We start from the raw sequence: 26,887 nt of genomic DNA on the forward strand, positions 1-26,887 counted from the left end.
CAGGTTCGGATCCCGGGCGCGCACCGATGCACCGCTTGTCCGGCCATGCTGAGGCAGTGTCCCACATACAGCAACTAAAAGGATGTGCAGTTATGACATACAACTATCTACTGGGCCTTTGGGGAGAAAAAGGGGAAAAAAAGGAGGAGGATTGGCAACAGATGTTAGCTCAGGGCCGGTCTTCCTCAGCAAAAAGAGGAGGATTGGCGTGGATGTTAGCTCAGGGCTGATCTTCCTCACACACAAAAAAATAAATAAATATTACTTCCTCAAAGAGACTTTCTGGACCATCCAGCGTAATCTGTTATCACATCATCTTTTTTTTAAATTTTTTTATTTTCTGTTTATTGTGGTAACATTGGTTTATAACATTGTACAAATTATCATCTCATTTTTATAGCACTAAATTCTACCAAATACTGTGTTACTTATATACTTGTTTACTGTCTGATTTTTCCACAAGTATGTAAGCTTCATGACAACAGGACTCTGTATGTCTTGAGATGTTTCCAGCACCTACAACAGTGTCTGGCACATAGAAAGCATTTACAAATATTTGCTGAATGAATGAATTTGTTCAGATTTCATTTTCACCTTTCAGTAATAGAATTTTCTTCCTGTACCTTTCTTATTAAATTTATTCCTTAGTATTTTATAATTTGTGTCATTGTCATGAAGGTAATATTTTTCCCTGTTTCTATTCTACAAGATTACTTTTATGACAGAGAAAAGCAACTGGTTTTGTAGGTTTATATTGTATTTAGTCATCTTACAAATTTTCTTACTAATCCTAGTAGTTTTTTACTAGAGTTTTATAGGTATGCAATCATATCATTAGCAAAGAGAAATTTTTATTGTTTTTCCAATATTTATATTCATTATTTCATTTCATTTTCTTTTCTTACTGCAGTTTTTAAATCTCCCAGACAATGTACAACATCATTGGTGAACATCTCTGTAATATTCCTAAATATATGGCTTGAGCAATTCACTGTTTAGAATGATGTTTGTTATTGTTTCCTTTTGGTTTTTGCGTATATAGTCTTTATCACATTAACTTTCTAGTTTACTTAAGAGTTTTTTTAGGTAGAACATGCCTTTTCAGCATCTATGATGTATTTTATGTTTTAGTTAATGTAATAAATTACGTTAACATATTTCCTGATATTAAACCATTTTTATATTCCTGAAATAAACCCTGCATGATCATGGCATATTACCTTTTGATACACTCATATATTCCACTTGCTTATATTTTATTTAGACTTTTGCATCTACATAAATAAGATCCGTCTATAATTGGATTTTTTTTTATTATTATTTTCTTCTTTAGATAATAAAGACTTAGCATAATCACTGAAGCTTTAATGGCTTAGTAAACTTAAGAATACAATTAAAAATAAGAGAGGATAAAAAACACTTATCAAAAGAGCTTCAAATATTTCACTAGAATAAATTCTCATTTATCCAGACTATTAGGACAGAGTATACGGCATAATGAATAAGTCAAGTTCACCAGAAACTTCTTTGCAACTATAAAGAACTGCTCATGTATGGTGTTAACACTATCAGACATCTCACAGAAGAATAACATTAAGGCAGTTTAAGAGAGAGCTCTTAAAACACAGGGATCTCATAGCTAAGATATGGAAACAAAATAAATGTCCATCGACAGATAAACGGACAAAGACAATGTGGTATATATATTAAATGGAATGTTATTTAGCCTTAAAAACGAAGGAAATTCTGCCATTTACAACAACATAAATGGACCTAGAGGACGTTATGCTAAGTGAAATAAGCCAGACACAGAAAAGACAAATACTATACGATCTCACTTATATGTGGAATCTAAAATAGTCAAACTCACAGAAGCAGAGAGTAGAATGGTGGTTACCAGAGGCTGGGGTAGATGGAAATGGGGAGATGTTGGTCAAGGGGTAGAAAATCTCAGTTACACAAGATGAATAAGTTCTAGAGATCTAAGGTATAGCATGGTAACAATACTGTATTGTATACTTGAAATCTGCTAAGAGGGTGGATCTCAAGTGTTCTCACCAGGCACACACAAAAGGTAATTATGTAAGAGATGTTAATTAGCTTGATTGGTGATTATTTCACAATGCTTACATATATCAAATCATCAAGTTGTATATTTTAAATACGTACAAAAAATAAAAAGAAAATAAAAAACCCAGGGATCTCTTTTAGATGTCAAATACGGATGAAATTAATTCTTATGTTAACCACAAAAAGTTGTTCTGAGTCAGGAAACTTGACTATAATACACTGAAAAGGCTAAAAAGAGTTTTGCCATCCAGAGTTAAGATCTTTCTTTGTTTTTGTGAGGAGGATCAGCCCTGAGCTAACATCCATGCCAATCCTCCTCTTTTTGCTGAGGAAGACTGGCTCTGAGCTAACATCTGTGCTGATCTTCCTCCACTTTATGTGGGACGCCGCCACAGCATGGCCTGACAAGCGGTGCATCGGTGTGCGGCCGGGATCCGAACCCGGGCCGCCAGCAGCAGAGCGCGCGCACTTAACCGCTATGCTATGGGGCCAGCCCCCAGAGTTACGAGTCTTTACGAGAAAACTATTTCCTATTACTGGAATGCTAACAATAAAGCCACTTAAGAGAAGAGATAGCCAGAGAACAGACAACAGCAATCTCATGATATCACTTAACAAGAATAAATTATATTCATATACTAGAATTTTTCTGAACTCTCAAATCATGGAAAATCTGCGTTTTACTAGATAACGTGCAATGTGGCTTAAAACTTCAAGATAAATAAAGCTGTTTAAAAAAAATCTTTGAGAGGAAAAATATACCAGGAATTATTTCTAGGTTTCTTACAATAAACTCAGAAAATGAAAACATGAAAAAAGCACTTTGCAACTAACACAGCTGCCAAAAATGAGACACACTGTTCTGCTGGAAATAGAAAGGAACCACTCTGCAACCAGCTTTGTAATACACGTTTTTTAGTGTCCTTCATTGACTAGTATGTTTAGAATCCATGCAAATTTGATAAATCTGTCTAAGAGCCACTTTAGGAAACAAAGTTTATAGGTCATATTTTTTTTTCCCAAATGAAAAAACTTATTTGAGTACCATTTATACTCTTCTGATATAGTCTCTTGCCTAAAAGAATAAAAGAACATCTGTGAGAAAACTGATACTATTTTATGACCACTAAAAATTTATAGCGTAATTAAGAAGTACCATCCCACAGGTAGCTCTTTATTCTTTCTATCCCTTACTAACCTTCTGGAGTTGATAGACTGAGTCTCCTGAGTGATGGCTAGGACTTGTCTACCAGTCTCATCCCACACTCTGAAAAACCTTGGTCACCAGGGTTGTTGCACCAGTTTCTGTTCCTGATGACTCATCGTTGTTTAAATAATCTCAATTGCCAATTGAAAAAAACAATTTGTGCAGCATTTTAGAGTTCCAAGTATATTCTAATGCATTATCGCATATCATTTTTGAAATAATCTCTCCAGATGGAAAAATTGAGGCTCAGAGAGGTGAAGTGCCTTGCTCAAAATCACATAAATACTTAGCATAAAAATTACAGTTGGGGGCCAGCCTGGTGGTGCAAGCGGTTAACTGCGCACGCTCCGCTGCGGCGGCCCGGGGTTCGCCGGTTCGGATCCCGGGCGCGCACCGACGCACTGCTTGGCAAGCCATGCTGTGGCGACGTCCCATATAAAATGGAGGAAGATGGGCACGGATGTTAGCCCAGGGCCCGTCTTTCTCGCCAAAAAAAGAGGACGATTGGCAGAAGTTACCACAGGGCTGATCTCCTCACAAAAAAAAAAAAAAAATTTACAGTTGGAATTGGTTTATACCATTTTGTAGCACTAAATTTCTGTAGTATGCCAGGCATTGTGCTAGGCACAGAGAACAATGAGATTAAGAAGAGGAGGTACTCTCTCCCTCAGCCTGGTTCACGTCTCCCAGTCACTTCCAAGGGTCAAAAATCTCCTTTCTGAAGAAACTAGGCCATGTATTCAACAATATTTATTAAATGCCTACTACGTGCTGGCACAGTAAAAGCAGCAGCACCGGGGACCAGCAGTGAATAAATAAAACAGATTAAAATCCCTGTCCTCACAGAGTTTACAATTTCACGGAAGAAAACAGATCATAAACAAATGAAAATATGTATGGCAGGGGGTAGTAAGTGTAATGAAAAAAATAAAGCAGGGTAAAAGCAAAGGGAATGATGGAGGCAATGCTATCTTATACAGGGTGGTCCAGGAAACTCCAGTAAGGTGAAATGTGAGCAAAAACTTGAAAAAAGTAAAAGAGTGAACCATTCTGGATATGTAGGGTAAGAACATTCTAGATGAAGGGAACAGCAAACACAAAGGCCTGAAGTATGAAGAAGCCCCAATCTTAGGCTTTCTGATTTTTATTTATTTTCCCCCCAAAGCCCCAGCGGATCGCTGTATGTCATAGCTGCACATCCTTCTAGTTGCTGTATGTGGGACGCGGCCTCAGCATGGTCGGAGAAGCAGTGTGTCGGTGCACGCCCGGGATCCGAACCCCGGGCCGCCAGCAACGGAGTGCGCCCACTTAACCGCCAAGCCACGGGGCCGGCCCCATAGGCTTTCTGACTGTTCCTTACTTTTCCAGCTATTCTTTAGCCAGCTAGTTCTGCCCCAACCATGGAGACAATCCTCTAATCAGAGTCCAGACAAAAAATTCCAAAAAGAATTCTCTGTTTTTGCTCTCAAGTCATCACTCCACCACACTATCCCCTTAATCCATCTTCTTTGTATAAGACTGAGAATTTTCTCATCACTAGTCTGACAACTGATGAATACTATATTGATAAGAACACACACAGAAAAGCTAAAATCTCTCTCTCTAGTCATTTGGACCGATATTGGTAATTACTTTACCACTCCTCCCTACCTCCATACCAAAGAAATGAGTACAGGGGAATGACAGCCTTTAATAACATACATTAACTCTAATTTAGGAAACTTAGATAACTAATCCTTAGCAGTTGCCCAATCAGAAATTGCTGCAGGTTATCAATAATTTAGAAGAAAGAGAATAACGTTTTAAGACAGAGATTGGTAAAAAAAACATGCTATCAAAAGAACCTTAACTTGTATAATCATATCTTACAACTTTAACCTGCAACAAGAGTGAAAATTTGAGTCTCATATATTAAAATGTGAAAGTGAATGTTTCTATACTACATAAAAGGAAAATAAAGTATGATAACTAAAAATTCCAAAATCTATCAGTAACATTATATGTCTATGAAACTTTATTTTCATGTCCATAATCAGAGCCTGCCACACCACTTTCTGTCTAGCACAGATAACTATTTTGTCCCCACATATTACAGTACATATAATACATGACAGTACAGAAAAGCCTGAGTTATCTTAAAGATTAGGTACTTTTTTCTTCTGTTCCACTTACCTTAGCCCAATAGCGAAAGGCTAACACCAAGGGAGTAAAGACAGGTTCCATTTTGCCAAGAGCAGCAAGTAAATCAGTAGTGAGGCATGCCATATCATTTCCTGCACTCACTCTACAAAGTAAACCACTATGAATGAGAAAGAAACAAATTTCACTGTATTAATACCTTAAAAACCAGAATCCTTCAAATCCTGTGGCTATCCTTTCCAGTCACCATATTTTAATACCTAAGAGTCATAATAAAAACAAATGTTTTAATAAACTTAGAGCTAACTGAAAACTACATATCATTTCCATCACTAGAGTTTCATATAAACTAAAGATGTTTTAAATGTTCATCTGTACTTCAAATTTCAGCCTCACTTAGTATTTAAGTTCATGAGAAATTAATTTAAAAAGCAGCATTATGATTCACCAAAATTTTATTTATATGAGAAAAAGACATTGATCTTGTCAATGTCAAATCATGCAATGTACCTTCCTAGTTCATTCTTTTTGCTTTGCACATGATAAAAACAAAAAATGAAATACTGAACTGACTAGCTTTACTTCACTCTAATTTTTCCAACCCAAGCTTTCATGATTTTATTGATATGCTATTTTCAGATTAGAAATTAGAAGGGATTTACATATTAACCCACAAATAAGCTTATATATAAGTGAAAACAGGGGCTACCTCAAACCAGGTGACAGAATTGTAGTAGAGATATTTAGTGGCAGGGAAAAGAATGTATCTGGGTTGCCAAACAGAGGCAATCTGACACAATGCGGTGGAAAAAACACTGGAAATCAGAATACCTCCATTCTAATTTAATAATTCTAAATCTGATTTTCCCCTAAATGATGTGAATTTGGACAAACTGCTTAATCTCTCCAGGTCTCAATTTTCTAATTCAGAAAGTAAGTTAAACTAGATCTTCTAGCTATGAATAAGAAAACACAGTAATCTTAAAATATAAGAAATACAGGTTAATAATCAATAAAACAACACTTTACTGTTTCTGTATTGTTTCCATGTCTCCCACATTGATCTCAAACAGGATCATTTTAGTTTCCTATTTCAAAGGCACTTTGCTCTCTCAGTCCTCTAGACAAGTGACTAGAAAGGCAAGATTACTCTTCAATGACTCTTTAAATTTCAGTGGACTCAGAACTAGATTCTAATAGACTTTGAGCTCCTTGAGAAGAGAGGCGATTTCTTATTTATGTTTGTACCCCTACAGCAAGGCAGGACCTAACATACAGTAAATGCTCAATACTGTTGGGTGAATGAACTTGAGGGAAAAAATGCAAAGTTCTACCTTAGAGTGTTTTACTTTTAAATGTCTGGTAATTCTAGTTCTTGTTCACAGGATTTAAGAAGTTTGCTATTTTTAATAAACAGAAACTAGCTTAGTCCTATCAATCCAAGTAGAAATGTAAAACAAAAATTTTCTCTTTTGGAGATGTTCACTGCATATGTGGTTGTTGTTGTCATTTTAAAAAACACTTTATTTCCTCTTCATTGTTACCAACCTTTTCCGATCTCTGCACACCACAACAGGAACTTTAGCGTGAAAATCAGATTCCACATCTACATATAATACTAATAAGGAAAAAAAATAAAACAAGTAAGCTAATGTCAACATCTCTTGAATGTGTACTCTATGGTAAACATTAAGTAATAGTTTCCTTCCAAAAATCACTCTCATTGCTTCTGTGGGATAATCCACTCTCCTCATTATGAGCATCAACCCAACAGAATCTCTTACCTCTTTTGCTGTCATTTGCTGTATATCACAAACCACAGGTACAGTCCCAAATACTCTCTGAAAATTATAATCACCTTAAGAAGAAAGGTTTTAACATCCCTAAAAGTTTGAATATTTCCAAGTAAGTATATAATCTAGTCAAAGTGTTAAACCTTCATAGATATAGCAAACAGAGGACATCACTTACTTCTGAGGGCTATTTCCACAGGAGTCAGGAAATAAGAACCTACAATGTTTTCACAATTTAGTTCTTATAAATTATCCATGCAAGTAAAAGGCTAACTCTGCTGGCCCCACTTCCTGTTAGTATATCAAGAGTCTGCCCAATCAAAACACCTAAGAAAAGACTAACAGTGTGAAGCACACTTCCACACTGAAATCTTTCTCTACATCTCCAAGGTAGGCCCCATGCCATAAATGTCTAATCTAAATAAAAATAGATGGATTAACATGATTTCATTCGAAGCTTAAAGAAAATCTCTTGGTAGTACTTGCTGGAATTATTAATTTATTTGAAAAACATGTGCTGAAGATCTATATGTCAGGAATTGCATTATGCATGGTGGATATGACAATGAATAAGACACAAAAAGCTCAATTAGGCGTGTGGAAAACAAATATATAAAAAAATCCTGTAGATGATAGGATAGAGGTCTTTAAAGAGTACAATGAGGGAATAATCAATTTTATAGTCAGACTGAATTTTACAAACCTATGTTATATGACTTAACATGATCTATTCACATATTTTAGTGAAAAAGACAGATTTTAAATATTTTTGCCCAGCTGATACTGTCTAGTGAGTCTAAAGAGGCAAAAGCTCTATATCTACGTCTTATCTCTAATATGCTTTAGAGTTTTTGTGCAATTAGAGACAAGTATTTATTAAGAAAGAAAATGATATTAAAATCCCTTTACAGGATAAACTGCACCAAATTAACCTCTTAAAAACTAATTTCCCAGGAAAACGGCCAACAAGAAGCTGATAAATAATGGAGAGTTGATGGGGCAGACAGAAAGGGAAAGAAAGTTTAGAACTGACAGTAGAGCAAAAGAGAGGGTAAGGCTAAGGTCAATAAGCTATCTCTTCTAAGCCAAACTGCAAGTATTTTTGCCAGATACTTCTGATTAATAAAATTTAAGATGACAATAGTAATAATAATAATCACAGCAGCAGAAATTTAATAAGAATTTACTATATATCAGGCACTTTTCTAAGCTATTGCTTAACCCATTTCATCCTTACAACAACCTTCTCATCAAAAAGATACTATATTACTGTCATTCTACAGATGAGAAAACTGAACCATTAACGTTAAATACTTTGTCAAAGGACACACAACCAATAAGTGACAGAACTAAAACGTGAGCCCAGAAAGTCTGGCTCGAGATCCTGAGCTCTTAAGCATTTACTTTATAACAAGAAAAGCAGTAAATAAAAACCAAGAAAATAATATGCCAGATTGTACTACATGACCTGGGGCCCGGTTTGAGACAGCTGTATTTTTTTTAACTTTTATTTTAAAAGTACTTTTATCTATACAAATGTCCTTTTTAGATCAAAAGCAATCCAGAGAGACGAGGCACATATGAAAAACTTACTAGGTATGATTTCGTTGATGTAATATAAATGATTAAATTAGGTTAAAGTGGAAAAAAAACTTACTCAATGCATGCACACATTTTTTCCCCAAATCTCTCCCTAAATCTTCCTTCGTCAATGATCTCCTAATGATGACAAGTTTTTCTGTCTTCCTTTATACAAGCAATGTCAAGATTCAAAGCTAACATTTTTTAATTACCCACAAGGCAGTAGTTTTTTACATATCAATTTTAAATATGATACTTTTGATCTAACCAATATGTAAATTTTCTAGTACATCTATTAAACAAATACATATATAAATGTATATATCCATATGTAATACTATGACTCAAATACACTAGGAGTTTCGGTTTAACTTGGTTAGCCATACATAACACAATGCATGTACCTTTAAAAAATTTTCTTTAGAAAGACAAATTAAAAAAGAAACTCACCACTTTTTTTTAAAATCCCAAGCACTTGTATCAGAAGATCTGGATGATTCATCTAAAAAAGTTTCAAAATATACTAATTTCAAAGTTCAAGTTGCCAAACTTTAGAAAGAATTCAATTTCATTAAACAGTTAAATTAAATCATACTCTGTATTTCAAAATAATGAAAACAGAACAGTGTTTTACTTTTATGTTAACAAATCTTGTTAACAGAAGTACAATCTAATAAATCATGTAGTGCTGTTATTCCAGCAACATTCCTAGAATTAATGAGTTCTTAGAGTGAGAAAAGATTTTGAAATTTCACAGCAAGACAAATGGAAAAGAAATTAGTTTACCAAATGACTATTAAAGAAAAGTTGTTGAGATATGAAGTTTAAGGGATACTGACAACTGGCAGCATGGTCAAAGGCTTAGATTAAAATACTACTTTAAATAATAAGCTTGTCAAATGTTTAGTTTAATGTGTATTTTGCTATTATTTAAAAGTATTTAATAATCATACATTAATTGTAAGTAAATGACTGTATCAGACTAGAAATTAAAACATCAAATTTTCACTCAAACCTCCTTGAGCATAAACTAAAATTAAAAACACACAAAATGTCAACTGATTATTTTAAATGTTTGATATGTCAATAAATAAGCAACGTTAGCAGTGCTAAACAGTATCAGTACTTTTGCTAATTGTACTAGCTACAACTTATTAAAAGTACCCATAATGTACCAGGCACTACACAAACATCCCTAGTATATATCATCTTATTTAATCTAATCGTATTTAATATAAAAGTTGTTATCCCTGTTTCAGAAATTAGGAAACTGAGGTTGAGAAGGTCAAGTAACTTGCTCATTGCAGCCAAGATTTGAACACAGATATATGATTCCAAAAGTTCTTTCCATTTTCTATACTGCTTACCATAAGCAATAACTGTTCAACATATTCAAACATAAGCATTTTTCTTTTTTTTTTTGACTGCCTTACCGTGCTTCCTTTTTTTCTGCCTCATTTCTTTTATTCTACCTATGTTGACACCTAATATTGTTTTCAAAAGCATTGCTTAATCATAATGGTAACACTCTACAAGCCAAAGTTTTATAGTCCCCTACACCTGCTCTAAAAAGATAATCAATAAAAAACACAAAGTACTAGTGAAAAACCACACAGGAAATGTTCTTTTCTAATTACTTACCTTGGGAGGAAATTTTATATCTATATTAACGTCACTACTTTTCAGAGCAAACTTAGTTAGAGATGAGCCATACAACCTAAGTGAACACTCTGGAAATAAAAGAAAAACATCAAAGCATGAAATAGTGTGCAAACATGGGAACTTTAAAAAACAGTGGTAGGAAAACTACATATATTTCAATTCTATGTCTTCCAATTGTAGTACAACAATTATAGAAGAATGACATCCTTTCTAACTGATCTACAAAATAATAAAAATGTTTCTCAGTTATGAGGTTCAGGAACAGAGAAGAAAGAAATTACTCATAAAAGTTCAGTGTTTAAACAAAATTCTAGCAATAGTTCATTTAGGAATGACTAGAAGTATGGTTAGCATTTAACATGTTAACAGTAAAGAACAGGGCCGGCCTGGTGGCTTAGCGGTTAAGTGCTCGCGTTCTGCTGCTGGCTGCCCAGGTTCGGATCCCGGGCGCGCACCCACACCACTTCTCCGGCCATGCTAAGGCCGAGTCCCACGTACAGCAACTAGAAGGACATGCAGCTATGACATACAACTATCTACTGGGGCTTCAGGGGAAAAAAATAAATAAAAAAAAATTAAAAAAAAAACAAAACAGTAAAGAATATACTAACTTAGCTATAGCTACCGTCACAAACTGCATTTATTTTTAGATATTTATATTAATGTAAGAGGTAGCACTTTAAATGGGGAAGGGATCACAGACATTCAATGCCAATGCTCTTTAAAAATACAAAGTCAAGTCAAGTCAATTGATACTGCAAACCTAAAACCAAAGAAACTCTGTGGTTTTCAAGAGTTCATAGAACAAAATAAATAGGAACAATTAACATAATACCTACATCTTTCTCAGACTATCAAATATGTTTTATCAAAAATCATAATAAGGCCAATTTTAAAAGGATCTCACCAGACAGCAAGTTAAAAAATAACATGATTAGGATTGATCAGGCAGGTTTAACTTCTTAGAAAGTATAAGTTCATACTATTCTATATGTAAAAGTCTACTTTCCAAGTTCGCAAAATGTCTGAAAGTCATCCAAGTCATTAAAATCATAAAAATGTCAGTTCTATTCTTAGAAAATTCTTATAATAATAGTGAATTATTTCTATATATAATTTAAATTAGTATTCAATGTATTTTAGATAGAAAACCACATTATAGAAATAAACAGAAATGAAAATGTTTTCCATTTTTAAATGTCAATCTTATATTCTTGCTTATAAATATCACAATGACTCTATGTGAAACTATAATTTATCAACTGTCCAAAATGCCTTAGGTGGTAAGAAGTCAGTCTTATTTAATATACATTTACTTAAATTCAATATTGATATAAGAAAATAATGAGGGCTAAGAAAATAATCTATACATAAATGTCTACAATAAATCTGGCCTGAATCCCTCTTGCACCAAAAACACAAGCTTTCTGTAAAGAGCAGAGTTAAAAAGAAATAAAAGTGCAGATTTTACCTCCAACATCCCTACTTAAAGTAAATTAATTTTTCCCCACCATCAGGCAATAGGCATTTTATTTAGTGACTGGTTGAAATGTATATACTGAAAACAGTATAACTAAAATGTCCATTCAGAAGTCAATGATATTAAAAAATTAATATAATTATAAAAATTAATATAAAATGTAATATTTGACCACTAAGAAATTATCCTATATCTTTTTTTATTATTACAAAAATTATACTGTGCCATAACTCTCCATTTTCCTTCTCTGAAATATTTCCAAAAAAAAAGTCATTTATAAAACAATTAAATTCACCTACTTTTAAGATGGAGAAAAAAAGAGAGAGGAAAACATTAAGTAATTTACCCTAAGTTCAAGAAGAAGCAAGGAGAAGACAGTTGTATAATTTAAAAAATTAAGTATAAAAGTGTTTATACCTGGTAAAAACGTTGTTATAACCTTTGACATTGCCTCCACAATTTCCTGACGGACTCCGAGGTCATCATCTGTTATTCCTTGTTCTTTTGCTAATTCAATAACTGCAACACTTAAAGCAGCCAAGTGGGCAGGGGAAGGAGGCGGCAGAGATCGAAGCTCACTTTCTTCTTGTTTTTCCTATTAGTGTAATGTTTAACAACAACAACATAAAAAAAAGAATTCTATTTTAATGTCCTTATATGTAGGAGGGAAAGACAGAAATATATTAACTCAACAAATATTCACTTTCTATGTGTCAGATTTAAGAAACCTAGGATATGGAAGTGAACAAAAGAGACAGACCTCTGCCTTTGTGAAGCTGGATTGGAAGAATAAGAGGGCGCTGTTGACAAGGTTGCTATTAAACATTAAAAAAATAAAACTTGTTCTACCTTACTGTCTGCATTAATTCTGAAATGCTACATCAAAGCCAAGATACCTTAAGTACAACACTCAGGTGATAATTTTGTTGCAGCAAAGAGATATTGCCTTAGATGTAGCAGAAGGTCTTGAATAGTCTCTGATCAGCATACAGAGTATCAGAGTAAATGGTCACAGGAAAACATCCTAGACACTATCATCACATTTGATATACTGCCTACCATTTACAATTGATTTCTCTCTGTTATTTTATCCAACACCAGGCAAAATGTTCAAAAAAACCTCTACTCTGCTAAAAGTCTGAAAGCCAATTTAAACCAATAAGCTAAACAGGGACTATATGCACAATGACTTTTTAAAATTAATTTATTATTTTGATTAAAAAGATACATGCTAACTGCAAAAGCTACATAAAATATAGGAAAATGCAAAGAAGAAAATCACACACAATCTCACATCTTTCATTTTTTAACATAACTGAGACCATACCATTTCTTTTACTTAATAATTACAAAGGCATTTTCTATTACCACATTTCAGTGAAAAAACAATCTCTTATTTTTTGAGACATGGAGCTCCCAACAAATCTGATAATCAAAAGTAGTTTGCTCTCCCCCCCCGCCAATCTAGTTAAACAAAGACTTTGAACTATTCCTAGTTTTATTAATTGTTACCATATTCAGTCTTAACATAAGTAAAGTTCACCTAAGGTATAGAATAATCAAACATAGGAGCTAAGACAATCTCATTTTCATAAGTTTCTGTGACTATTTCTGCAATCTTAATTATAATCTAAGTCTTGGATGAGTGTCTAAATTTTCAGGACTAATTTTTTTAGGATTCATCCAAGGTATTAATAGCAACATACTTAATGAAAAAATAATACAACGTTAACATGCAACAAAATTATCTTTATATACATAGAAGTACCACAAAATGCTCTATATTATATTGCTATATTGTCATGGAAATAAGAAGATAAAAGACAATAAATGAACACACTCCTCTACCTATGCTACTAATAAGCCTATCTTACGTCCTTTAGAATACTGTTCCACAAAACATTCTCATTGATATCCTCCTATCACTGATCATCCTCATATCCTCCTGATAGCCTCATATACCCTCTGTCATTCATATAATCAAGGAAGTCCCTGCCCATATGTAACTTACATTCTAGTTAGAGGAAAGAGACAACAGATAAATAAATAAATATATAATCACATGTCAGGTAGTGCTATGAAGAAAAATAAAACAGGATAAGAGGCTACAGACTGATGGGAAGGGGTTATTATTTTAGAATAGAGTGGACAAAGAAGGCCACTCTGAACAGGTAATATTTAAGCAAAGACGTGAAGGAAGTGAAGGAGAGAGACATTTAAATTTCTGGGGGAAGAGCATTCCAGACACAGAGAACAGTAAATGCAAACACTCAGAGGCAAGAAAGTGCTTAATGTTATGTGAAGAGATCAATGCGGCTGGAGCTGAGTAACAAAGTGGTGACTGTGGAAGATGATGAGGTTGAAAAGTTAACTAGAAGCCAAATATTGTATGACCTAATGAAATTTGATAAGGGCTTAGAATTTTATTCTAAATTGGGAAGCCACTGAAGGGCTATGACCAGGAAGTAACATGATATGACATATTTTAAAAGAACAATCGTGGCAGCTAAATGAAGAATAGATTGGGGGTGGGGGGGGGACATGAAGAAGGGTAAGTTGGAAATAGTCCAGGCGAGATGGTGGTAGCTCAGACTAAACTAGAAAGAGTACAGGTGTGTTACAAATGACTAAATTTGGGATACATAATATTCTGAAAGTAATTTCTATAGAATTTGCTAATGATTTGAACGTGGGGTGTAAAAGAAAGAGATGAATCAAAGATGACTCAAAAGTGCTTGTCCTAAGCAACTAGGTAAATGGTGGTGTCTTCTACTGCAATGAGGTAAATTCTGGAAAAAATTAGTTTAGGCTAGGAAAACTTGCCTAAGAGGCAGGAGCCTTCTAATTAGTCTCCCATTTCCAGTCTCTGGCCCTTCATCCCATTCCCCATATTTCCACCAGTTTTTTCCTACCTAAAATCCTTCAACAAATCCTCAACAAAATACTAGCAACTCGAATTCAGAAGAATATTAAAAGGATTATATACCATGACCAAGTACAATTTATCCCTGGAATGCAAGAATGGTTCAATATACAATAATCAATCAATGTAATACACCACCTTAACAGAATGAAAAGAAAAAAATAACATGATCATCTCGATTGATGCAGAAAAACTATTTGACAAAATTCAACACCCCTTTGTGGTAAAAAAAAAACACTCAATAGGGGCCGGCCTGGTGGCGCAAGCGGTTAAGTGCGTGCGCTCCGCTGCGGCGGCCCGGGGTTCGCTGGTTCGGATCCCGGGCGCGCACCGACGCACTGCTTGGTAAGCCATGCTGTGGCAGCGTCCCATATAAAGTGGAGGAAGATGGGCACTGATGTTAGCCCAGGGCCGTCTTCCTCAGCAAAAAAAAAAAAAAAAAAGAGGAGGATTGGCGGATGTTAGCTCAGGGCTGATCTCCTCACCAAAAAAAAAAAAAAAAAACACTCAATAAACTAAGAATAAAAGCAAACAACCTCAACACAATAAAGACTACATATTTTTAAAAACCCAGAGCTAACATCATACTCAATGTTGAAAGACTGACAGCTTTTCCTCTAAGAACAAGTCAAGAATGCCAATTTTCACCACCTATTCAACATATTATTGGAAGTTCTAGCCAGAGGAACTAGGCAACAAAAAGAAATAGGGCCGGCCCCGTGGCTTAGTGGTTCAGTGCACGCGCTCTGCTACTGGTGGCCCAGTTCGGATCCAGGGCACACACTGACGCACCGCTTCTCCGGCCACACTGAGGCCGCGTCCCACATACAGCAACTAGAAGGATCTGCAACTATGACATACAACTATCTACTGGGGCTTTGGGGAAAAAAAAGGAGGAGGATTGGCAATAGATGTTAGCTCAGAGCCGGTCTTCCTCAGCAAAAAGAGGAGGATTAGCATGGATGTTAGCTCAGGGCTGATCTTCCTCACAAAAAAAAAAAAAAAGAAAGAAAAAGAAATAAAGGGCATCCAAACTGGAAAGGAAGAAATAAAATTACCACTATTTATAGATAACATAATCTAATATGTAGAAAACCCTAAAGATTCCATGAAAAAACTGTTAGAACTAATGTACAAATTCAGCAAAGCAACAGGATACAAATCAATACACAAAAATCAGCTGCATTTCTATACATTAACAATGAACAATCTGAAAAGGAAATTAAGAAAACAATTCCATTTAAAATAGTATCCATAATAAAATAAAATACTTAGGAATTAACTAAAGAGATGAAAGACTTATACACTGAAAACAACAAAACATTGCTTAAAGAAATTAAAGACAACACGAATAAAGACAAAGATCCATATTTATGGATTGGCAGACTCAGCATTGTTAAGATGTCAATACTGCTCAAAGCAATCTACAGATTCAATGCAATCTCTATCAAAATCCCAACAACAATTTTTGCAGAAATAGAAAAATTGATCCAAAAATTCACATGGAATCTCAAGGGACCCAGAATAGCCAAAACAATCTTGAAAAAGAAGAACAAAGTTAGAGGACTTACATTTCCTGATTTCAAAACTTACTACAAAGCCACAGTAAACAAAACAGGATGGTACTGGTATAAAGACACACATATAGGCCAACGGAATAAAATAGAAAGCCCAGAAATAGACGCTGACATACACAGTCAAATGATTTTTAATAAGGGTGTCAAGACGATTTGATATGGAAAGGATTGTCTTTTCAACAAATGGTGCTAGGAGAACTGGACATCCACATGCAATGTGGACCCTTACCTTACACCATATACAAAAATTAACTCAAAATGGATCAAAGACCTAAATGTAAGAGCAAAATTATAGAACTCTTAAAAGAAAACAGAAAAGAAAAGCTTCAAGTCATTGGATTTGCCAATGATTTCTTGGATATGAAACAAAACACAGGTAACAAAAGAAAAAATAGACAAGCTGGACTTCATGAAAATTAACAACTTTTGTGCAACAAACGACACTATTAACAGTAAAAAGGCAACCCACAGAATGGGAGAAAATATTTGCAAATCACATATATGATAAGAGATTAATATTCAGAACATAGAGAGAACTCCTAAAACTCAACAACAAGAAAACAACCCAATTCAAAAGTAATCAAAGGACTTGAACAGCCATTTCTCTAAAGAAGATATACAAATGGACAACAAGCACACGAAAAGGTGCTCAACATCACTAATCATTAGGGAAATGCAAATCAAAAGCACAATGAGATACCACTTCAATTCATTAGGATGGCTATTATCAAAACAACAACAACAAAAAGAGTTTTATGGATGTGGAGAAATTGAACCCTTGTGCATTGCTGGTGGGAACGTAAAATGGTGCAGCTGCTGTGGAAAACAGCACGGCAATTCTTCAGAAAATTAAACACAGATTTACCATTTGATCTAGAAATTCCACCTCTGGGTATATATAAAAAAGAAATGAATGCAGGGATTCAAACAAGTATTTCTACACCACTGTTCATATCAACATTATTTACAATAGCCAAATGTAGAAACAACCCAAATATCCATCCATAGATGAACGGATACACAAAATATGGTATATACATAGAATAGAATACTATTCAACATTAAAAAGGAAGGCAATTCTGATATATACTACAATAAGCTTGAACCTTGAAGACATTATGCTAAGTGAAATAAGCAAAAAAGGACAAATATTATATGATTCCACTTATCTGAGGTACCTACAATAGTCAAATACATAGAGACAGAAAGTAGAACAGTGGTTACCAGAGGCAAGGGGGAGAGGGGAATGAGGAGTTATTGTTTAATGGGTACAGAATTTCAATATGGGGTGATGAAAAAGTTCTGGAGATGGATAGCGCAGACGGTTGTACAACAATGTGACTGTACTTAATGTCACTAAACCGTACACCTAAAAATGGTTAAAATGGTAAATTTTATGTTATATATTTTACCGCGATAAAAAAAAATTTTAATTTTCAATGGCACCAATAAGATAATGCACCATCTCCTTAACATGGAATATATAGCAATTTAGTTTCAGCCTGCCTTTTTAGGCCCTCCTCCAACCATTCTCTCTACTCCGTCCAACATTTCTGACAAATATCCACAGTTAAATAATCACCAGCCTCCAAACATTATATGTGCTATTGGACCTCCATGTCTTTACTCATTTTGTTCTCTACGCCTAAAAGGCCCTTGATACTCTTCCTTGTATCTATCTGGTGAAACTCTAATCCTTGAAGATGCAGCTTGAATATCAAATATTCAGTGAAGCCTTCTTAATGTCTTTCCTGTCCAACATAATGAAATTCTCTCTTTAATTCATGATTAACAACATGCTCTGAATTCCATCACTCTTTACCTCCTGACCTTTTCTTTTTGGCTGGTTTTTTAAAAAACAACTTTACTGAGATATCACTGACATACAATAAACTACACGTATTTAAAGTTTACAATTTGGTTAATTTTGGACATACATATACAGTCATGTGTTGCTTAACAATGGGGATATGTTCTGAGAAATGCATCAATACGCGATTTCATCACTGTGCGAACATCACAGAGTGTACTAACACAAACATAGATGGTATAGCCTACTACACACCTAGGCTATACGGTATTAATTTTATGGGACCACCAGGATACATGCAGTACATCGTTGACCAAAACGTTGCTCTGCAGCACATGATTATACAACCATAAAACCATCACCACGGTCAAGATAATAAACATATCAATCACATAAAAATTCCCTCACACCCCTTTGTAATCATCCCTCCCCCCTCCAAATCCATACTCAGGCAACCACTGACGTGCTCTCTATGCCTATAGATTAGTTTGCATTTTCTTGAGTTTTATATAAATGGAATCACACAGTATATGTTCATTTTTGTCTGGCTTCTTTCACTCAGGATAATTATTTGAAGATTTATCTATGTTGTTGTATACATCAACACAGTTCATTCCTTTTTATGCCAAATAGCATAAAGTGCTATGGATATACCAGAATTTGTATATCCGTTCATCTACTGATGTACGTTTGGCTTATTTGTACTTTTTGGCTAATTATTACACATAAAGCTGCTATGAACATTCATATACAAAGTATTTGTATGGACATATGCTTTCGCTTATCTTGGGTAAATATACAGGAAGGGAAGGGCTGAATTGTATATTAGGCATATATTTAACTTTTTAAAAAAACTGCCAAATTGTTTTCAAAAGTGGATGTACTACCATATCCTCCAGCAATTCCACTTCTGAGTATTTATCTGAAGGAAACAGAAACACTAACTTGGAAAGATATCTGCACTCCTATGTTCAGTGGAGCATTATTTACAATAGCCAAGACATGGAATCAACCTAAGAGTCCATCAGTGGATGAATGAATAAAGAAAATGTGTCGGGGACAGCCCCGTGGCACAGTGGTTAAGTGCGCGTGCTTCGCTCCTGGTGGCCCGGGTTCAGATCCCAGGCATGCACCGACACACTGCTTGTCAGGCCATGCTGTGGCAGCGTCCCATATAAAGTGGAGGAAGATGGGCACGGATGTCAGCAAAAAAAAAGGAGGATTGGCATGGATGTTAGCTCAGGGCTGATCTTACACACACACACACACACACACAAAATAAATAAATATTTTTAAAAAAAAGAAAGAAAATGTGGCATACACACGCACAGACACATACAATGGAATATTATTCAGCCATAAAAAAGGAAATCCTGCCATTTGCAACAACACGGATGGGCCCTGAAGGCATTATGCTTAAGCGAAATAAGTCAGAGAAAGACAAATATCTTATGATCTCACTTATCTGTGGAATCTAAAAAAGAAAAAAACCTGAACTCATAGATACAGAGAACAGACTGGTGGTTGTGAGAGGCAGGGGGTGAGAAATGGGTTAAATGGGTGAAAGTGGTCAAAAGGTACAAACTTTCAGTTATATAAAATAAATAAGTCCTGGGATGTAACATACAACATGGTGACTATAGTTAATAAAACTGTATTGTACATTTGAAAGCTGCTAAGAGAGTAAATCTTAAAAGTTCTCAAGAAAAAAATTCTGTAATTATATGTGGTGGTGGGTATTAACTAGACTTATTGTGGTGATAATTTCACAAATATACATATATTGAATGATTATGTTGTACACCTGAAACTAATGTAATGTTATATGTCAATTATATCTCAATTTAAAAATACAGGCATACCTCAGAGATACTGCAGGTTCAGTTCCAGACCACTGAAACAAAGCGAATGTCGCAAAAAAGGGAGTCACATGAATTTTTTGGTTTCCCAGTGCATATAAAAGTTATGTTACACTCTACTGTAGTCTATTAGGTGTGCAATAGCATTATGTCTAAAAAACAGTATACGTACCTTAATTAAAAAATACTTTATTGCTAAAAAATGCTAACCATCGTGTGAGCCTTCAGTGAGCTGTAATCTCTTTGCTGGTGGAGGGTCTTGTAAAAAACGCAATATCTGCAAAGTGCAATAAAGCAAAGCACAATAAAACGAGGTATGCCTGTAAATAAACCTTGAAATAAAGTGGATGTACTATTTTACATTTCCACCAGAACTGTTTCAGACTTGCAGTTCCTCCACAGCCTTGACAACACTTGGTATAGTCTGTCTTTTTAATTTTAGCTATTCTAATAAGTATAGTGATTTCCCTAATGACGAATAACGTTGAGCATCTTTTCACGTGCTTGACATCTGTATGTCTTCTTTAATGGTCAGTTCAAATCTTTTGCCCATTATTTTTATTGGGTTATTTACTTATTACTGAGTTTTGAAAGTTGTTTATATCTTCTAGATAGAAATCACTTACCAGATACATGATTTGCAAATATTTTCTCACAGTTTGTGGCTAATACTGTCATTCTTTAAACAGTATCTTTCAAAGAGCAGAAGTTTATAATTTTGAGGAAGTCCCATTAACCATTTTTTTCCTTTGGTTTCATATCTAAGAAATTTTGCCTAATCCAAGGTCATAAAGATTTTCACTGATACTTTCTTCTGAAAATTTTATACTTTTAGGTTTTACATTTAGGTCTGTCATTCATTTTGAGCTATTTTTTTATACAGTGCAAGGTATGGATTGAAGTTCTTTCTTTGCATATGGATATCTAATTATTCTATAACCATACGTTTAAAAGACTATCATTACTCCACTGAATTGCCTTTGAATCTTTGTCAAAAATCAGTTGCTCATACATATGTGGGTCTATTTCTAGACTCACTATTCTGCTCCACTGACCTATTTGTCTACTTGATGCCAATACCACACTGTCTTGATCACTGTAGCTTTACAAGTCTGGAAATCAGGTGGTGTTAGTCCTCCAACTTTGTTCTTTTTCAAAGTTGTTTTGCATCTTCTAGGGCCTCTGCATTTTCATAGGAATTTTAGAATCAGTTTTCACTTCGGGATTTTGGTTGGGATTGTGGATTGTGTTGAATCTATAGATCAGTATAGAAAGAACTAACATTTAACAATATCAATTTTTCCAACATATGAACAAGGTTTATCTCTCCATTTACTTAACTCGTTTTTAATTTCTCTCAGTAATTTTTTGTACTTTTTTGTACACAAGTTTTGCATATTTTTGATGCTATCATAAATAGTTTTTTTAATTTCAATTTTGTACTGTTTATTGTTGGTATATAAAAATACATTTTTGCATATTGATCTTTTTTTTTTTTTAATAATTTTATTTATTTTTTTCCCCCAAAGCCCCAGTAGATAGTTGTATGTCATAGCTGCACATCCTTCTAGTTGCTGTATGTGGGACGTGGCCTCAGCACGGCCAGAGAAGCGGTGCACACTTGGGATCCGAACCCAGGTCGCCAGCAGCGCAGCGCGAACACTCAACCGCTGAGCCACTGGGCCGGCCCTGCATATTGATCTTGTATTCTGCAACCTTACTAAACTCATTCATTAGTTCTGGTAACTCTTTTTTCAGATTTCACCAAAAATTCTACACAATCATATTGTCTACAAATATAGTTTTACTTTTTCTTTTCCAATGTGATGGCTTTTATTTCTTTTTCTTGCCTAACTGCACTAGCTAGAACCTCTAATACAATGTTGAATAGACGTGGTAAGAGTGGACATATCTTTTTTTTCCTTTTTTTTTTGTTATAAAATATACTCAACATAAAATTTACTATTTTAACCATTTTTAAGTGTACAACTAAGCGGCATTGAGTACATTCATACTGTTGTGCAACCATCACCACCATCCATCCACAGAATTTTTTCATCTTGCAAAAGTGAAACTCTATACCCATCAACAATAACTCCCTATTCCCCCAACAATCCAGGCCCTGGCAACCACCATTCTACTTTCTGTCTTCATGATTTTGACTACTTGAAGTACCTCATATAAGTGGAATCATACAGCATTTGTCTTTTTGTGACTGGCTTATTTCATTTAGCATCATGTCCTCAAGGTTCATCTATGTTGTAGCTTATCAGAATTTCCTTCCTTTTTAAGACTGAATAATCTATTCTATGTATATATGACATTTTGCTTATCCATTCATCTGTCGATGGACACTTGGGTTGCTTCTATGTTTTAGCTATTATAAGCACGGTTGTACAAATACCTCTTCAAGACCCTGCTTTCAATTTTTTTAAGTATATACTCAGAAGTGTAACTGCTGGATCACATGGTAACTCCTTTTTTAATTTTTTGAGGAACTACAACACTGTTTCCCAAAGCAGCTATACCATTTTCATACCTGTCTTTTTTCCTAACCTTAGGGAGACAGCATTCAGTCTTTCACCATTAAACATAATGTTAGCTGTAAGTTTTTTGTAGATATTCTTTATCATGTTGAGCAAGTTCCCTTCTATTCCTAGCTTGCTGAGACTATCAGGATTTTTTTAAACGCTTTTTCAGCATCTACCAAGATGATCATATAGTTTTCTTTGTTTGTTAACATGATGAATTACATGGACTGGTTTTCTCATGACAAACTATCAATGCACTTCAGAATAAAGTCCCACTTGGTCACGATATATTTCTTCCTTAAATATACTGTCAGATTCAATTTGCTAAAATTATGTTTAGAATTTTTACATTTATGTTCATGAGGGATATTGGTCTGAAGTTTTCTTTTATTGTAATGTCTTTTTCTGGTTTTGGTATCAGAGTAATGTAGGCCTCGTAGACTGAGTTGGGAAGCATTTCTCCTCTTCAATGTTCTGGAAGAGTTTGTGTAGAACTGGTACACATACATCAATTATCCCAGAGCTCAATGATGCTCTTTTCTTTCTTTTTTTCAAATTCTTTTTCTCTCTGTTTCATTCTGGATAGTTTCCGTGGCTATATCTTCAACTTCACCAACCTTTTCTTTTGTGATGTCTGATCCGCCATTAGTCCTGCCAAGTGTATTTTTCATCTTAAGACGTAGTTTTCATTTCTGTAAGTTTGATTTGAATCTTTTTTATATCTTGTATGTCTCTATTTAATTTTTGGAACATCAGGAATATAGTTAATGTTAAGTGTCTTAATGTCCCTCTCTGCTAATTCTACTGTATCAGTTCAAGGTCAGTTTTGATTGGCTGATTTTTCTCTTCATCATGGTTTGTATTTTCCTGCTTCCTTGTATACCAATTAATCTTTGATTGACTGTCAGACAACGTGAACTTTTTTGGGGTGACAAATATTTTGTATTTCTATAAATATTTTAAAGCTTTGTTCTGTAATGACATTAAATACTTGGAAACAGTTTATTCTTTTTGGTCTTGTCTTTTAAATGTTTTAGTCAGGACCAGACCGCATTTAGTTTACATCTAAATATTCCCCACTCCTGAAACAGGATCCTTCTCAGTACTCTACCCAATGCCCCATTAAATCTGAGGTTTTCCAGTCTAGATAGTGGAAAGGTACTATTCCCAGCCCCGTGTGAGCACCAAGCACTGTTCTAATTCCCTCATGTGGTTCTTTCCCTGGCTTCAGGTAGCTTTCTCACACGCATGAACCAACCAGTACCATGCTGAATACTGTAAGAGGACTGTCCATCAATCTCAGGATTTCTCTCTGAATAACTTTCTCTGTTTTGTTATTGTGTCCTATAAACTCTAGCCACCTTGGACTACCTGGACTGAAGCCCATCTCCTCAACTCTGGGAGTCCACTGGGTTCCCCTCTCTATAGTGCAGTCTGCAAACTCTTTCAAACTGGAGTAATCATTGGGCTCATCTCACTTGTTTTCCATTCACTCTCTGTCCTTCATTGCCTAAAAACCATTGTTAGCTATTTTTTGTCTTTTTTTTGGTTATTTCAAGGAGAAGATAAATCCAGTCCCTGTTATTCCAACTTCAACAAAAGCAGAAGTCCAGTATGGCTGCTTTTAAGGTTTTTTTGTTTGTTTTTTGTAACATTCTAAAATTTGTATATAATGTATATAGACATTACATATCTATATAAAGTGTATTGGCTTTCTTTTTAAGTTTATTGTTTGGAATTCCCTGAGTCCCTGGAAGTAATGACAGCATCTTTCAACATTTCTTGAAATTTCTCAGTTATTACCTCCTAAACTACCACTTTGTTCTATTAAGTCTTCTGAAGCTCTAATTAAATCAAAATAATTGCATGGTAAAATTTGAACAATATCTTTTCCTTCTAAGTTTCTGATCTTCTTCAGTGCATTTATTTTTTTCAAGAAAAATGTATTGAGCACCTACTATGTGTAGGACACTGTCCTAAGCAATGCAGAAACAAAAATAAATAAGAAACTCAACCTGTCCTCTAAAATATTAATACTAAAATCTAAAAGAGGAGAGAAGGCAGACAATTATAATACAGTGTTATCAGGTTTTCAGATCAAGCTGCTACAGGAGCACAGAGAAGGAGTATCTAACCCAGACTTGTTGAGAAAGTCAGGTAAAAGAGTTATTTCTCAGAGAAGATCTATGCTCAGAAACAGAGATAAGAGGTTACATAGTATTAATGTTATAACTTTGAAAAAATTAAATAGCTAATATACTAGTAAATTTTAAAAAGAAAAATACTCTACTCATATCTATGTCTATTACATGTTCTAAACCTGAAGGTGAGACCTGACACTATAAAACTCATAGAAGAAAATATAGGCAACACACTATTTGACATTGGTTATAAAGGAATCTTTTTGGATGACATGCCTACCCAGACTAGGGAAACTAAAGAAAAAATAAACAAGTGGGACTTTATCAGATTAAAGAGCTTCTATAAGACAAACAAAACCAGAATCAAGATGAACAGACAATCCACCAGCTGGGAGAGAATATTTGCAAAACATACATCTGACAAGGGGTTGATCTCCATAATATATAAAGAACTCACACAACTGAACAACAAAACAACAAACAACCCGATCAAAAAATGGGCAGAGGAAATGAACAGACACTTCTCCAAAGAAGATATATAGATGGCCAATAGGCACATGAAAAGATGTTCAACATCACTAATCATCAGGGAAATGCAAATCAAAACAACACTAAGGTACCACCTCACGCCCATTAGAATGGCTATAATCACCAAGACAAAAAACAAGTGTTGGAGAGGATGTGGAGAAACAGGAACCCTCACACACAGCTGGTGGGAATGCAAACTGGTGCAGCCTCTATGGAAAACGGTATGGAGATTCCTCAAAGACTTAAAAATAGAGATGCCCTATGACCCAGCCATCCCATTACTGAGAATCTATCCAACGAACCTGAAATCAATAATCCAAAGAGGCTTATGCACCCCTATGTTCATTGCAGCGTTATTCACCATACCCAAGAAGTGGAAGCAACCTAAGTGTCCCTCGACTGACGACTGGATTAAGAAAATGTGGTATATATATATACAATGGAATACTACTCAGCCATAAAAAAAGACAAAATCGTCCCATTTGCAACAACATGGATGGGCCTGGAACGTATTATGTTAAGTGAAATAAGCCAGAAAGAGAAAGACAAACACTGTTTGATCTCACTCATATGTGGAATATAAACCAACACATGGACAGAGAAAACTGTACTGTGGTTACCAAAGGCAGTGGGGGTGGGAGGTGGGGATGGGCACAAGGGGTGAAGGGAGTCATATATATGGTGATGGACAAACAAAAATGCACAACCCAAAATTTCACAATGTTAAAAACCATCAAAACATCAATAAAAAATAAATAAAGAAAAAAAAAATACTCTACTCATCTATGTCTATTACATGTTCTAATAAAAATAACTGAAAAATTATGAATTCCCAAAGTCTAAAGCTTATAATACCCTGCATGGTCTGGACTTCTCCAGCTTCTCACATCATTTTCCTCCTAGAGCTTTTTGCTCCAATCATACTAGACTCTTTCAGCTCCTCATACGCTATGTCCTTTCCTGTCTTGGAGACCTTTACTCATGCTGCTTTTCTGTGTAAATTGCTCTTAGCTTACCCCTCTATGCCACTCACACTTTCGCCTTTTAAACTAATTCAAGGTTCAACTCAAATGTCACTTTCTCAAAGAAACCATCCCTGTTCTAAACTAAGTAAAATATCCTTGTACACTATCTTAGTACCACATTTACCTCTTTAATAAAACTCATCATACTTAAATCCTTATTTAGTGTATGCCTTCACCAATACTTCAGAAACTACAGGCAGGAACCACAACTATCTTATGCACCACTGTCTACACCTAGCACATAAGAACTCAGTTGGACTAACTGATTATACCTGACATTTCCCGCCCCCCAAAGCCCCAGTAGATAGTTGTATGTCATAGCTGCACATCCTTCTAGTTGCTGTATGTGGGACGCGGCCTCAGCATGGCCGGAGAAGCACTGCATTGGTGTGCGCCCAGGATCCGAACCCAGGCTGCCAGTAGCGGAGCGCACGCACTTAACTGCTAAGCCACGGGTGCGGCCCTACCTGACAGTTTTAAACTTAGGAATCAACATACTTTAGGATAAGCAAACTGGTCTCTGAGAAGGTTCCCCTTCTAACCACCTAAGATAAGGAGGGT

The 26,887-nt window shown here is 35.0% G+C and overlaps 1 protein-coding gene across 10 annotated transcripts in view; it reads right to left on the bottom strand.

Moving 5' to 3' along the window:
* The window catches only part of TUT4 (terminal uridylyl transferase 4), a 95,777-nt gene that overhangs the window by 54,993 nt on the left and 13,897 nt on the right, over nt 1-26,887 (bottom strand). For all 10 annotated transcript variants that reach the window (XM_058552409.1, XM_058552403.1, XM_058552407.1 and 7 more), the window contains exons 4-8: nt 12,350-12,527; nt 10,432-10,520; nt 9,241-9,292; nt 6,965-7,034; nt 5,450-5,576 (exon numbers count right to left, since the gene is read on the bottom strand). In XM_058552409.1, coding sequence (XP_058408392.1) covers nt 5,450-5,576; nt 6,965-7,034; nt 9,241-9,292; nt 10,432-10,520; nt 12,350-12,527 — 516 coding nt within the window. The remainder of the gene's footprint in view (nt 1-5,449; nt 5,577-6,964; nt 7,035-9,240; nt 9,293-10,431; nt 10,521-12,349; nt 12,528-26,887) is intronic.

The sequence above is a fragment of the Diceros bicornis genome, chromosome 13 (genome assembly GCF_020826845.1).
Source record: "Diceros bicornis minor isolate mBicDic1 chromosome 13, mDicBic1.mat.cur, whole genome shotgun sequence".
In the NCBI taxonomy this organism is placed as follows: Eukaryota; Metazoa; Chordata; class Mammalia; order Perissodactyla; family Rhinocerotidae; genus Diceros; species Diceros bicornis.